The 16471-nt window shown below is 39.7% G+C and overlaps 1 protein-coding gene across 2 annotated transcripts in view; it reads left to right on the top strand.

The window, feature by feature from the left end:
• The window catches only part of taok2b (TAO kinase 2b), a 36190-nt gene extending 20039 nt beyond the window's left edge, over positions 1 to 16151 (top strand). For both annotated transcript variants that reach the window (XM_048170982.1, XM_048170980.1), the window contains 6 exons: positions 673 to 801; positions 878 to 1081; positions 2671 to 2910; positions 8465 to 8677; positions 8883 to 9065; positions 12789 to 16151. In XM_048170982.1, coding sequence (XP_048026939.1) covers positions 673 to 801; positions 878 to 1081; positions 2671 to 2910; positions 8465 to 8677; positions 8883 to 9065; positions 12789 to 13625 — 1806 coding nt within the window. In that variant the 3' untranslated portion in view covers positions 13626 to 16151. The remainder of the gene's footprint in view (positions 1 to 672; positions 802 to 877; positions 1082 to 2670; positions 2911 to 8464; positions 8678 to 8882; positions 9066 to 12788) is intronic.
• Positions 16152 to 16471: the final 320 nt, after the last annotated feature.

Raw genomic sequence — 16471 nt, 5'->3', positions numbered from 1 at the left:
AAAAGAATAATCCAACTTTCGAAACTGTAAATGGTTTGCTTTTATTTCTGTAAATACACAATAACAAAACGTTGTGCTTTTGTAAAAAGCGCTTTCTGCTGTCTCGGTTTCAAGTGAAACCATTTCTGCGTCACAAAAATGAACTGAAACTCAGCATATACTTGCCTCACAGATGTGAGAAATGTATTTATTGAAGGCTTGAAATGCCTAATTTTAAATATTCTCAGATTATGTAATCCATATGAAACGTGCATATAGTGTGGAAATGACGAGTCAGCATCGTCAACTTCATCTCTGCAGCCGAAAACACACAAAACACTAGTTTATCAATAAATTATTAAAATGTTCAGACAGTCCCCTTCTGTTTTTTCGTGCCACAATCATAATCATTACGTCTACCGGTGCATTGCTCCTTATGCGTGCGTTTGAGTGCTATGCATTATATATTGGCGATTAAAGGCTCATTATGTTTTATATGGTTTATTAATATAAACGTGTGATTAGTCAACTAATCGCTTAAATAAATGACTACTAATCGACTTGAGAAACCTTTAGTCAAGGGCAGCCCTAATTTATAGTTTGTTGAATGTTGAATCTGTATCTGCCATGTAATAGCCTGTGAAAATGATATGGCAATGAATTTAAATACAACAACTTTTCTTTACCCCTCAGACTAAGGGTGCTCTTACAGAAGAGAAGAAGTTTCAGCAGCATATCTTGGGCCAGCAGAAGAAGGAGTTGACTAGCTTGCTTGAGTCTCAGAAACGCCAGTACAGGCAGCGAAAAGAGCAACTTAAAGAGGTACGTCAGAATCTGATTTGACTGTTTGGCTGTGGATTTGCTCAGATGTTGTTCAATATTTTCGCCCTGTGTGCAGGAGCTCAATGAGAACCAGTCCACGCCAAAGCGAGAGAAGCAGGAGTGGCTAGTTCAGCAGAAGGAGTGTCTCCAGCAGCTCCAGGCAGAGGAAGAGGCAGGGTTACTACGCAGACAGAGGCAATATTACGAGTTGCAATGCCGCCAGTACAAGAGGAAGATGCTGCTATCCCGCCACAACCTGGAGCAAGACCTGCTCAGAGAGGTACAGAACTAGCTAAATAATCTGCTGATATTTGGTCATTCATGATTATTGTGATGTTAAATTTTACATTACTCTACTGTGACACGGATTGTTTCAGATGACTGCTCATTCACAAAGGACAAATATTTGCTTCTCATGTTGTCAGTCACATGCAGTTTTCACAGTGGATTTTGTGAGGTTATGGTGGATGGTCCCCCGGAAGAAAATTTTTACATTTTAAAGTTAAATGCATAAATCTGTAGACTGGGTAAACCCAGCCTGATCTGCCGGCGATTTGATTTCGCCCAGCAACTCAGTCTGGAAACCCGTACATTCATTTCTGCTGTATCTGTTACACTTTTGCAGGAACCAATCACAGACTGGTTTATCCACCTTGCTCGCTATTGGGAGGTACAGAGCTCTTTCTATGGCTCTGGGCGGGTATAAAACGATGACATCTCTCGCACGACCGTCAATCCAATTCCTTTTAACCTCTCTGATGCTAAATGACTTCTTTAGTTTAGCAAACAAATCGCTCAAGTGGGTGTAAATACCGATCACTTTCATGTTTTTTTTGCACAACCTGCAAAAATCGCTCGATGCCATTGCTGCTTCTGCAAACCGTTGATCAATGCTACAAACCAATACAAACTAAACCTGTCTGGAGTTTTCGCATCGCTCTGCAAAGTACGTCACCCGGATCGTTGATCTGATTGGTTGAAGGACTATCCAGTTGCGTGAATAATGCTTGTTGATCACGCCTCTTGTGCAGTAGGAAATACATAGCAAACTCCCCAGACCAATGTTCAATTTTAAATTGAGCTTGGTCTGGTGATAGCCAGACAAATCAATCTGAGTAGAATTAGCAGTAAAATTCTAAAAGTTAAGTCTTAATTTCTTCACTTGCAAGAGTTAATCCATCAAACTTTTATTTGGTCGAATGTGAAAATAAGGCGTATCTGCTGCACGTTGCATTCACAAATGCACGTTAAATTCACAGTACATCAAGAGATGGAGTTCACTGCATTAACTGTGAAGCAAGACTGGATGTGCTGATGCTGTGCTTCAGATTATATACTTAAATTAAATTAAGCTAAATGGAGCTCAAATCTTCGGAAGTGTCTAAACTAATTGTAAAATGGGCACCATGTTTATATACGAGTCACATATTTGAGGTCTAAATAATGACATTCTCGGCTAAAAAACCATGACAGTCGCTGCAAGTGGAGTGATACAAATGGTGAAACAGCTTCAGTGCCGATACTGGGGGAATATCGCACGGCTATCAGCCGATCAGATTCGAAAACAGAAAGAACTGTTGTATATGTTTGTATGTGTGTATATGGTTTTAGCTTTAGATAACGATAATGTTCAACACGGCAGCGAGTTTGATGATCATGGTCTGACGTAGATGCACCTCACAACTGCAAATTAATGTCTTCCACACAGCCAGCACTTGCTAAAGGGAGCTCTTAAATGACACCACTCCAATGAAAACTACTAATTAAATACCATGTACTCGTTTATGCCTGACCACAGTTGCCTGATGCTTTTCTAACCACCATAATCCATCTCTGCATCTTTCTTTCCATATACTTGTCTCAATGTAGGACCTGAACAAGAAACAGACTTTGAAGGACCTAGAGTGCGCCATGTTGCTTCGCCATCATGAGTCGACTCAGGAGCTGGAGTTCCGGCAGCTGGGTCTGGTGCAGCGCACACGGGCCGACCTGATCCGGACGCAGCACCAGACCGAGCTCACCAACCAGATGGAATATAATAAACGGCGTGAACAAGAGCTTCGGCAAAAGCATGCCGTCGAAGTCCGTCAGCAGCCCAAGAGCCTGAGAGTGAGTGACTCTGACATCACTGAGAGTACAGAAGGGGAGGGGCCTCTCGGGGAGGGGGAGGATAATGTTGAAAGGGAGGGGCTTGAAGGTGAAGGGGTGGAGCCAAAGGAACAGCTTGAGGATGAAGAGAAGAGAGATGGAGAAAAGATAGATGGGGATGAGAGGCAGCCGGTAGGTGCTGTTGAAGACACAGCTGAGCAAGATGAGAGGGAAATAAAACAACTTGAAGGAAATGACACTGAAGAGACATTTACTGACCAATGTGAAACAATAGACAGTGAAGGAAAAGTGGAAGATGCGGCAATGGCTGACAATGCCAACGAAAGTGCAAAAGAACAAACTGAAATCTCGTTAGATGAACAGCAATATGTTGAGGGCAAAATTGACACTGATCCCAGACAAGTAGAAGGACTTCCATGGGATGACGCTAGTGATTCAGAGTGTGAGGAAGAGGATAGAGGTGTGGCCGACGGCTGTCCATCAGAGCTAATGCCCGTCCCTTCTTTTGAGCGCGCCCTCTAGAGCGTGACGCAGACGAACTCTCTGAGTTCTACTTTCCGGATACGTTAGAGGAGCTGGAGCCTCCTCCCGTCTACACGCCTCCCTCTTCCCAACCTACCCTTCCCTCGATCTTTTCTCACGCAATCTGCCTCGTTCTTTCGCTCTCGGCAGCCATGCAGCCATCTGTCTTCACCCTCCTTTTTCTTTCCGTCTTCCTGCTTTCCTTGCGCCGTTCGCCGCCTCTTCCATCGCTCGCTTCAATCCTTCTCTCTGGTGAGCTTGCCTTCCTGGCGCTCTTCTTTTCCTACCTATTCCTGCGCTCCTGCTGCTCTCTCTCATTTTCCACATACCTTTCACTAACATATTGGGGCTCAGGCCTGTTCAGTCTGGGTTTGTCTTTAAGCTTAGGACTTTATTACGTCCCGATAGCCTTGATCTCTGCGTCCTTTCTTAGCTCGCCTTCACTTTTCCTCTCTCTTTATCTTGTGGTGGTCCTGGTCGTCCGGCCAGCCAGGGTCTTCCTCCAAAACACCCCACGCAAACTCAATCGCCTCTGGATGCGAGTTCTTTTTCGACTGCCAAAGCCACTTTTCACCGTGTGCCAGTCTCTTCTGGGTGGCCTGACCGAGCGCAGCCTCTACGACATGTTCCCTAAAGCCGGACGCAACTGGGGTGGGCGACAGTCCCGAATCCCTGTGCCTTTAAATAGCCTCCTCGCACAATATGAGGCCAAAAGCAAACACTCCGTTCTGTTCGCACGGTTCCTGCTTTTGGGACGCCGGTTTGTCCGGCGACCTCTCGGCACTCTGACAGACCTGGCTAACTCCGTGGTGTTGCGCTTAGCCAAGCGTGTGCTGAAGGAACTGCCGCAGAATTACCTGAAACGGCTGCAGGCCTTCGGGTTGCTGCGAAGGGAGAGACCCAGCAAGTTGCCGATTCTTCTGCCTAGAGCCGTGAGGGAACAATAGGCGAAGGATGAGGGAGAGGCGAGAGAAGGAGAGGAGGAGAAGGGAAGAGAGAGAGAGGATATACAGGGAAGAGGGGAGGTGGGAGAGTGTGTTGAGGAGAACCGCCTCAGGGAGGAGTTTGAGAGGAAAGGTAGTGCCTTGGAGATAGATTGAGATGGAAGAAGGGGAGGTATGTGAGCGTGCACACCGCACATGCCATTCATCCATCGTTGTTTGTTTTTCTTTCTGATCTTACGGCTGATTTATTTTAGTCCCTTTGCTCACATGCCCTCCTTTTTGTGCCTGATTTTACAGGGTAGTACTCGGTTAAAGGATTAGTTTACTTCAGAATTAAAATTTCCTGACCCCCATATCATCCAAGATGTGTATGTCTTTCTTTCTTCAGTCGAAAAGAAATTGTTTGAAAAGGATTTTTCTCCATATAGAGGACTTCACTGGGGTTCAACGGGTTGAAGGTCCAAATGTTGGTTTCAGTGCAGCTTCAAAGAGCTCCACACGATCCCAGCTGAGGATTAAGGGTCTTATCTAGCTAAATGATCAGTCATGTTCTGATATATATATATATATATATATATATATATATATATATATAATATACTTTTTAACCACAAATGCTCGTCTTGCACTAGCTCTGCAATGCGCCACACATTACGTAATCACGTTGGAAAGATCACGCGTGATATAGGCCCAAGTACCACAGTAGGGTGAAAAACTCGTCCGACATAATTGTTTTACCTTTTTTTGTAAAGGACGTTTGACTTAGTCTTAGCATGTTCGCTTTGTAAACACTGGATCGGTACTTCTGCCTACATCACACGTGACCTTTCCAATGTGATTACGTGATGTGTGGTGCATTGCAGAGCAGTGGTTACAAAGTATATAATTTTATTTATTTATTTATTTTTTAGAAAATGACCAATTGTTTCACTAGATAAGACTCTTATTCCTTGTCTGGGATCATGTAGAGCTCTTTGAAGTTGCTTTGAAACTGACATTTGGACCTTCAACCCATTGGTTGCCGTTGAAGTCCACTATATGGAGAAAAATCCTGGATTTTCCTCAAAAACCTTAATTTCCTTTCGACTGAAGAAAGAACGACATGGGGCTGAGTAAATTATCAGGAAATTTTCATTCTAAAGTGAACCAATCCTTTAAAGAGAAAATTCATTCAAAAATGAGAATTCTGTAATTTACGCGCCCTCTTGTCGCAACTCGCTCATTCACAGTCAGCCGCCAGTGAATGGAAAGCTTTAGTCGATTTATTGTGCTTTTTGTAAAAGTTTCTGGGTTTTATTTTTTATTTTATTTTTTACTCTTGAGTTATTTTATTCTCAAATAGCAAGAGCTATATGTGTTATGGTGATTGTTGAAGCCATGTCTGTGCAATCTTGATTTAGTTTTTATTTTGTTTTGAAGGAGGGTCTTGATTTCAACATTGAAAATGTATTATATTGCAAAACCAAAATGGCTCTTTGTGAAAATGACCATAGGCCTTTCAATTAAGCCATGCATGTTAAATGCTAAATTTACTGTTTCTACTGTGAAAGTGGATTATTATACAGTGCTTTACACTATAAATCTCCCAAAAACAAAACACTACAAGCTTATTCTTCCAAAAGTGCAATAGAAGTTTATCAGATAAAGCGCCAATGACTTATTTTTCCTACTTTTTAAAGAAGTCCTGGGTGTACAATAAGTTTTGTATCGAAATAGTAAAACATTGGAAACTAGGCTGCGTATTGTTGCAAAATCAGTGTTTTGTGTCATTTTAAAAGCTTGAGAACAACTAAAAGCAGCTTAAAATATTATTAAAGTCCTCTCACTGGAAGTTTTAGAGGCAGGGCCTCATGAATGGCAATCATATGCCACATTATCTGGGGTTTTTCCACCATCAGATGAATGAGCAATCCTAAATGCTGTTAGTTCAGTCCTGCCACTATAGCAGTGAACTTTATTGAATGTTAATGTTAATTTAAACATTAATCTCTTAACTTTAAGTAAAATATTTACTCTGGCAATGTGGGTGATCTATTATAAATTCAATATATGAGATATGCAGTTTTATTTAGAGGAAAACATCAAACAGGATCCTGCTGTTTTCCTGTTGTATTACTAAAGATGTGAGTGGTTGATGTGCTTTTTTGGCACACGTCATATACTTGATATAGTTTAGCACCCAAAACAATTTTACTCAACAGTAAATGAGGAAATGTGTTTGTAGACTGTTGAATTTGGGAACATGTATACTGAGTTTAGAAATATATATTGTTATTGCACTAGAGGCAATGATCTGATAATATTTACCATGTAAACAAGTGTTTTGGACATATCCTTGTGAAGAGAGGTCTAGCCTGTTTAGATGAAACATTTATGCAAGACTTTCATAGGTTAGCCCTAGTTTTTCAATGTTTGCATGGCACTGTTATTTTATATTTATTAGTACTCTATTACTGCATATCAAAGACTATATAATAAGAAGCCATTTTGACAATCATCTTAATGTAAGGCTTGACAAGAATGCAAATTGACAACCAAAGATTAAAACGGAGTCGTGACACAAATGAAAAGGTGGATGTTTGGATTGATAAAAAATTGCTTGCACTGCTCACAAATGCTCTGTAAGAACTCTACAAATACTAAAAGGTCTTCATAGAAATCTTAACTTTATCAAAGGGACCATTTGTGAACTACGTCGGAAATGAGACACAAGTAATGAGGAAATGCAATATGCATATTTTAAGAAAATTTAATTTCTTGGCAGAAAAGGATGCATTTCAGTTTTAGCCATATCTGTTCCAGTTATTGAATATGTACAATTTTACGTTTGTGTTCCTTTAATTTTGTCTTGTTACTTATTGTTTACATATGCTATGCTCCCTTTTTTTCTTTTCTTTTTTTTTTTTTTTACTAAATCACAAAGTCTGTCTTAATTATTATTTGATGAATGTTTGTGTTATTTTGTGTTGCGTTGCACCGTCTGTTTCAAGGCCATTGTGTGTGCATTTCATCCTCATTTTGTGTGTTTGTGCATGAATGGATGTTTACTTTGTTCAAACAAAGATTTCTGTTATATGTTTCTGAAATAAATTCTTTATTATAATCATTGTCCTTTGGTTCATTTTATATTTTACATTACATTTTTTTTTTTAAAGTATTTTTGTCTTTATTATTCATCATCATCTCAGTTTTATGTTTTCTATTCATATAGCTGTGATGCTGCTGCTTTAATGTTATAATGAAGTTATAATTATTGTGAAGTTTCTTATGAATTCTGATCTGAGCGCAGAATTAGTTTATTAACTTGTACACTCAAATATGTGATTTAACCTCAAGATGTTTTATTTGGGGAAAAATATGAATAAAATTTGGTTTCTCACATAAAGACACCAAAAATTGTGAGACTGTACACTCAAAAAAGTGCTGGGTTAAAAACAACCCAAGTTGGGTTGAAAATTAACAAACCGAGCGGTTGGGTTAAATGCTTGTCCAACCTGCTGGGTAGTTTTATTTAACTCTACTATCGTTTAAAAGTTACTGTATTGCTTAATTTGCTTGCTAAAATGAACCCAAAGTATGTTGGAATTTAACATGTATTAATGTTTAATAAATTAACATTAAGTTTAATGAACAATAATTAAACAATAATTTCTTAAATTGCTTATTAAATGATCACCTTTGGATTATTATTGTTGCCTCTAGTAATTTGTGTCTGATTTTTAATTTCCAACCTATTTTGGGTTCATTTTAAGCCAGACATATAGTCATTTTTAATCAATAGTTGAGTTAAATAAAACTACCCAGCATATTAGGCAAACATTTAACCCAACTGCTGGGTTTGTCCATTTTCAACCCAGCATTTTTTCAGAGTGTAGAGAGTCTGAATTTACAGATTTCTGCTCAAAATTATTTGTGCTATTTCATGTGTCCCACAATATGATGCTACATACTACAAATAAATGCCATTGTTTTAAAGTGTTTTATAACCAATGACGGCACATTTGTGCTGTGACACTTCTTTCCCCCTCCACTCTTTCTTATCTGTCTGTTGTCAATCGTTGTTACAACGCTCTTCCCTGTTCCTGTAGTCCAAAGAGCTGCAGATTAAGCGTCAGTTCCAAGACACGTGTAAGATCCAAACACGTCAGTATAAAGCTCTGAGGAACCATCTGCTGGAGAACACGCCAAAGTCGGACCACAAGGCCGTGCTGAAGCGTCTCAAAGATGAGCAGACTCGTAAGCTGGCTATTCTGGCCGAGCAATACGACCACTCGATCAACGACATGCTGTCCACACAGGCTGTGAGTAAGGCAAGGACACATGAATCACAATTCCCATCCCACTGACCACCAAAACCCTCACTCAAACCTACACCATCAGTGACATACTCTCAAAACAGTACATGGTAAGGTATATCACCCTACATCTGATCCCAGCAGCCACACTCCAGCATCAGAGATACCCCTGCCTCATTGACCTTTGCCATTTTGTGCTGTTTCACTCCAGCTGCGATTGGATGAGACGCAGGAAGCGGAGTATCAGGTGCTGAGGATGCAGCTGCAGCAGGAGTTGGAGCTGCTCAATGCGTACCAGAGTAAAATCAAGATGCATACTGACACCCAGCATGAGAGGGAGGTTAAAGACCTGGAACAGAGAGTGTCCATCCGCAGAGCCCTGCTGGAACAAAGGGTAAAGGCTGACTGCACTCATTCACGGCCATGTTGGTAGACAAATGGAAGCTGTAAGGCAGTGGTTCTCAACTGGTTGCGACTCAAGTGGTAACTGAACAGTATCTAAATTGTACAAAAATATCCTTTCCCATTAATTTATTTATCAGGTTGGGATATGGTAATCTCCATCATCAGACAAGGATTTATCAGTAATGTTTTACTTGGGAAACATATTTCAGTGGAGCCCCAGTAAAAAGGCCTGTTGCATATAGCTAGTTGAACAAACATTGAGTTTGAGATTAGGTTTAGAATTGACAAATCCATATAAATCTGATCTGGTTCAGTGGGCTCACAACGCTCGGTATAAATGTTCTCTGTCAACTCAGGTTTGCAATTAACTGTGAAGCATGTGCACCTGAAAGTGAACAGCCAATCACACGAAACATGGAGAGCGTCAGTTTGATTCACTTCTCGTGGGAGAGCTGTGCAATTCACTTCTCTAGTGAAGATTAAGATATTGTTATGAAAAAATATCATGAAATTAAATGTTTGAGAAGGCTGCTGAAAGAAAATATCTGACTATATCAATGCATGTGAATCAAACAAATAGACCTTATAATTTATATAGTTTCACAAAGAGCTCAAAAGAATACATGTAAGATTAATCTGTTTATAAGCTTATATATTAAAGCTTGGATTTATATTTCTTTATATTAATTTAAAAGCAAAATGTAATATTAATTGTAAATAAATATAATAATTATATGAATATATTATAAGAATTATACATAATTACAATTCATATAATGTAATAAATGATTAGCAGCAAAAGATGAGCAATTCTTTCACTTCAAACTGCTTTAAAGGCACAATATGTAAGATTTTTGGATTAAAATATATAAAAAAACACCAGTTATATATCTTGTTGACTTGTGTACTTACATCATCCCAAATGATTCCAAGAATGTTTAAATCCAGAGAAATAAGCAATTTGAACCAGGACACGGACCGTACCCGTGCGTTGCCTATCAATGATATCATATCCGCGTTACCCTTGATTTTATTTTGTAGAATCCATGGAAACACCAAAGGCGCTTTAATTTATTATGTGTTTTATTAAACAAGTGAACAACTGTTTGGATATATTCATCGACAGAAAAATAATCATGTTATATAGCTCAATACAGTAAGTCTTATTGTTGAAATCTCGTTTTCTTGATTTACGTCGAGTACCATGTTTTACCATGACTAATACTGATCTAGTTTACTGCAGTGTGCAACAAGTGTCTAATAGCAGCTACCGAGCGAACGCACAGAATAGCATTATAACAACTTTCGAAACACAAATGTATCTAATATGATAAACAGTGCTGCTTTACCCCACATACGCATGACTGGAAGAAGTGGAAGTGGTGACTGTGGCATAATAAAAGCTCCACTGCTGTCGAGCCGTGTGTCGCGCTCATCTCTTATTATCAATCGCTCCAGCGGCCTCATTCCACTCCAACAGCTTTCAGCCCCACCCTGCTTCATACTACAGTAATGTTAATAAATCTTTAATACATTAGCTCATCCATGAATATGATTTCTGCCTGAGTCCCGTCAGATTGTTTTCCACAGGCTGTAGATGTGAACCAGTGTTAATTTCGTATGACGAATTTTCGTCATAATTTTCGTCAACGACATTTTTTCACGGACGAAAATGAGACGATGACTAAATAAAAATGTTTTGAATGACTAAAACTATGACTAAAATCTACTCTAATTTTCGTCAACGAATAAAAACGAGACGAAAATGATAGAGAGGGATGATTTGGGATGATATCCAGTCAGGACTGCTGTCCTCTGTGGAAGATGCGCACATTCGAAGTGTAACGTACTGATCTAACCGCGGGAAACATTGCGCGCTCTTCAGACTGCTTCGCAATTATTGAATAGTGCATATTTATGCCAAGCAATTGCTTATAAGCTGATGTTGATGAATTATGAAAATGTTTACTGCACGATGTTTATATGGTAGTATGTTTTAGACGGTTGTAAGAAATGCATATTTTATCTCCCTCATCTGAACTTAAAGGTGCTCTAAGTGATGTTGCGCGTTTTTAGGCCAAAAAATTTTTTGTCACATACAGCAAACATCTCCTCACTATCCGCTAGCTGCCTATCCCCTGAACACACTGTAAAAAAACGCGGTCTCTGTAGTCGCCACTAGCTCCGAAAACGGCAATAAAAACAAACTGGTGCAGCCTGGACCACAAAACATAATAAACATGCTCCAGCCAATAACCGACAAGAATGATTTTAAATGCGCGTTCATGACTGTTTCAGGAAGCACAGAGGGGAAGGGGAGGGGGAGGAGGAGGAGGAGGGAGGGTGTAGCTAGCCTCTGTTTTGTTTGACAACACTTCGAATGTCAACAGGAAGTTGCTCCACCCAGGATCACTTAGAGCACCTTTAAATGAGCAGCCTGCTACAGTTCAGACTGCAGACATTTCAGAATAAGAGTCACAGTGTATTTCAGTATGGTTTATAATTATTATTTTTTTCCTGGTCATTATTGTTATTTTGTTTAAACAATAAACTGTATTTAATTTAATTCATAGTAAACTACTGTATCTTCTAGGAAAGACTAAGAACATTATTTGACACATTATTCAATATATTTTACAAGTATAAGGGTTATTATAGTTAACTAAACTTAAAACCAAAAAAATCTTCATTACTTGAAATAAACATTAACTGACATAAAAGGTAAATATATAAAAATGTAAACTTATTTTATTTCATAGTTTCTAAGCTTTAGCTTTACCTGAGGTATTAAAATAAACAGAAATACAAACTTATAGACATTTAAAAGCAAAAACTAAAAGACACAAACACAAAAAATACTAAAACTTTTAAACTAAAATTACAATGAAAGCAGAAAAACTAAAAATCAAATCTAATAAAAATTTTTAAACAAAAACTATAATAGTACCTAAGTGTGTCAATCCCTGAAAAGTACTGAATTTTGCTCTTTCATTTTTGCACTTGAACGGTCAAAAAACGTCCGCTTTGGCGAGCAAAGTACAGTTGGGTGAACATAAACAGTTTGGGGAATATCAGGTGTACCTATATCAGTGTATTGGATCTGTGTAAGCATTTCTATTGGAAATGCTTAAATGCATTACAATTTAACTAAATTAGATTTTAGTCGACTAAAACTAGACTAAAACTAAAACAATTTCCGATGACTAAAATATGACTAAAACTAAATGGCATTTTAGTCAAAAGACTATGACTAAAACAAAATCAAAATTTGCTGTCAAAACACTGATGTGAACTCCCATGATTCCACAAAATCAAGGTGTCATCAAGCCTTTGTTTTGAATAAGCGACCTCTAGAGGTCAAAATTACATATTGCGCCTTTAATTTGGAGTGAGAGATACAGGAGGAGTGGCTTTATTGCATTAAAAATGTCATTTTACTCACAGCTGATTGGCCCAGTTTTGGTCTGCGATCTCTAACCCAGAATAAAACCTGCTCCAGATGCATGTTAGCCGTGTACCATGGCTATGAAACCCGCTAAAAACCAATCCACCTTCTTGAGCCCGAAAGAACAGAGTTTGCTCAAACTAATCCTAAACTTACCTGGGTAGCAAGTGAAACTGGCTTCATGCAACAGGCCACTCGTCTTCACCTGCCAGTTGAGGACCACTCTCCTAAAAGTGCAATTCTGACATCCACGGATCTGTTTTCCAGATCGAGGAAGAGATGCTGGCCCTGCAGAATGAGCGTTCGGAGCGCATCCGTTCCCTTCTGGAGCGTCAGGCGTCCGAGATCGAGGCCTTCGACTCTGAGAGCCTCCGCTTGGGATTCAGTAGCCTGGCTTTGACGGGCATCCCCTCTGAGGCTCATCCCAAGCAGGGCTACCCGTCCAGCCAGACCCCCCGTCCATCCGGCCACTGGAGTCATGGCGGGGCGCCGCATCCCCACTCCCGCAGGGGTCCCAGCCGGGCCGAATCCTCTTCCTCATCGTCCGCCTCCCACGCCTTGGGATTAGCGCGAGACGGGCCTTTGCACCACTCCTCCCGGTCCTCGTCATCATCTTCATCCTCCTCCTCGTCCTCCCATCACAACCGCCACCACCTTCCCCAGCACTACCATCACCAGAGCACGCCACAGCTGTACAGGGAGAGAGAGAGGGATAGAGAGAGGGAGCGGGAGAAAGAGAAGGAGTGGGGCGGAGGGAGCAGGGGGGACCTCGGGCACCCCCACGTCTTCTCCCACCACCTTCCCTCCCGCTCCTCCTCCCAGTCCCTCGCTCTCCTCCCTCCTCCTCCTCCCGCACCACCTACCATCTCACTGTCAGCCTCCTCCGCCCAGTCGTCGTCCTCTCAAGGAGTGTACGGAGGAGGCGGAGGAGGGCTGGTGGTGCGGGGTCCCAGCCTGATGGCGTTGAGGAACAGCCCGCAGCCCCTGCGCAGAACCGCATCTGGCGGCGGCCCAGGAGGGTCTGGCGGTGCAGACGGAGTCCTCAGCCGTAGTACCTCGGTGACCTCGCACATCTCCAACGGATCCCACCTCTCCTACTCTTAAGGGAACCGAGTAAGGAGGTCGGGTTTGCTTTGTTGAATTCCTCCAAGCCATTACAATACAAGTGAGAGCACATTTTACTTGCCCTAAAGCTTTTGTTTTCCCTGCTCGTTGTTGTTTTTGTTTTTTGTTTTTGTAAAAAAGCAGGAAACTGGCTTGGAACATCACCACTGCCTTTAAGACGTCTTAAAGGGATGCTGCGCGACTTCTTTAGTGTGATGGGGAGAATTCGTACATGCACACACTACAGTATGAACACAGAATGTCTATAAAGTTCTATGTCAGTCAGACTTTATGAATACATTTACGTCTATGGGAGTTGCTCCAATGCATGAAGATTAATGTAGTAAATACATTTGTATTCATATGTTATCCAGTCACATTTGAGATGTAAAGGTGCGGTCACATTAGCGATGTTTCAGGGAAATTTCACAGATAAAAAAAAGGGTCATTGTACATCAACAGCGTTACGATGGATGAAGCACTTCTCACACAGAAGTCACTTTCAAACAAAGCAGCTTTCTGTTGGTCGGCAACTTTTTCGCCTTACTCCATTTTCACTTTATGCGAAACTCCTAAATTCTCAATTAAAATGACTGGATTTTCGCCTGCAAAATTTCACCTTGAAATGGTAAATGTGACCGCACCTACCTTTGCAAAATCATTGACTGCATCCAAAATCGCATACTTCCCTAATTAGGCGAAAAACAGAATGTGACCATAGTAGTATGTCCGAGTTCACAGTATTCATAAAACAGCACTACTTCTGGCGAGATTATGAAGTGCACATACGATGGACACTTTACAAACCCAAAAGGCCATTGGAGAGGAATGGCAGTGAACAGACAGAACTGACGCTGGTAGGTCACATGACAAATGTAGTACTTCCGGATAACATTCACACTGTATAGATCACACTTTTTTTTTTTAACTGTTGTGAAGTAATTACTTACTCAAAAGAAGATCCTACTTGGAGGGTATGCGATTTCGGACGCAGCCATAGAGTAATTCTCCCACCAATTGGATCTTTTATTGTGTATATATAAATATATATATAAATATATAGTATCTAAAGTGTTGAAGCATTGTGTCCACAGTTTTCTATAGTAATTATGACTATTGACATTTTGATAAAAAGACATGAAAAGAATAGTCCTAACATTTAATTGCAGAAATTGGATCTGGAGTGGATGGCGTAATTCTCGATACCATGTTTGATGTCATCATGACAACATTTTTAAAATTTGCATCTGGTTGTAATTTTTAGAAGCAATGCTTCTTTGGGTCTAGTGTGTGTTATCAATACATGAGTACGCAATTATTAATATGTGAGTATTAATAATTGTTAATAATCATTTTGAGTGTATGCATTGGCTGAATGGGATGCAGTCTGGCAATATTGCCACTTTTGTACACAAACACACCAAAAAAAAAAAAAAAAAAAAGATTTAAAGGAAGATTGGCTTATTCACTTGGGTAAGCATCCTTTAACTCAAATCCTAGACAATAAAACGGACTTGATTTAATTACACTGAGTTACAATCACTAATCTTTTGGAAAGAACTGAATCATTGTGTATTATTTTGAACGTTGAGAGGTAAGGTGCATTTATTGAAACTCTCCAGAGACAGGCAGGTGCAGTAAGTCATCATATGATGGAAGACTCTTTATTACAATGAAGACGGGAAGAACTTTGGGGAAAATGTTGCAGCTGCTATAGCTGTGTTTCTGATTTAAGATGAGTGCACAGATATGTGTGTCTATATATATATATATATATATATATATATATATATATATATATATATATATATATATATAATGTGTTGCAGTGTTCTCTGATTGATTGTGTTTGACAATGAAGAGAGCATTTGAGCATTCAACAGATACTCAGCTGTGCATCGACCAAGGCTGTGTTTTCACAGACACATTCAGAGATATCCAAGAAGAACACAAGTGGAACTTGATGAACTCCGAAATCAAGCAAGAAACACCAGCTCTGATATCTCTCTCTGTATAACCTACGTCTTTATGCTTGGTTTAAAGTAAAAACAGTGCATGCAGAACTTCTAATGTATTGAGGATGTCAGATATAGTGTTTGGAGGGCCAATGAGATTGTACCATTGAATGGACTGACTTGTTTGTGAGATATGGTGTGATGTTACTTAATGATCTTAGGACAGTGATCCCATTATAATGTTGAATGTTAGAGCTAATATTGCAAAAGCAAGTCCACGGGCAGGTTAAACTAGTCTGGATCCATGTATGGTGGTAAAGGAGGCTCTCCTAGATAGTATGGAGTGAATTGTTGAGATAGACTCCATTTGTCTATCATCTGTGTATGTATGTGTTGACTGTGAAACAGGTTGTTGGGTCAAAAGTGGAGGTTTTTTTTTTTTTTTTTTCTGAGAGGACATTTCTTGAAACATTAATTACTGAAATCAAGCCGTTTCTGGCTTGAAGGGAGAAAACACATGGAAGAAAAATAAATGCGAATTTAAATGACAATAAATTGATATTAACGTGGATTTGTCTTTATTGTGTTCTTTACATATTTGTTTCAGTATAGACATCTAGAATCATTCCTAAAGTCCTTAAAGGGTTTAAATGTACAAACATCTAATCATCACTATATCCGACATTGATGTCTGGCATCAATAACAAATCCGTGAAGAATCCTCTATGCGTCATTGCGACGTGCCCTTTAAGACGTGCACGAGCTTTTTAGTTTCATTCAATTAGAAGAGACTTGTGCACAAAATACGATCTTATGAATATAAATACAATTAAAAAGTGTAGCATATATATATATATATATATATATATATATATATATATATATATATAT

Source organism: Megalobrama amblycephala, linkage group LG20 (genome assembly GCF_018812025.1).
Source record: "Megalobrama amblycephala isolate DHTTF-2021 linkage group LG20, ASM1881202v1, whole genome shotgun sequence".
NCBI classification, from domain to species: domain Eukaryota; kingdom Metazoa; phylum Chordata; class Actinopteri; order Cypriniformes; family Xenocyprididae; genus Megalobrama; species Megalobrama amblycephala.
This window is presented reverse-complemented; position numbering and strand designations above follow the sequence as displayed.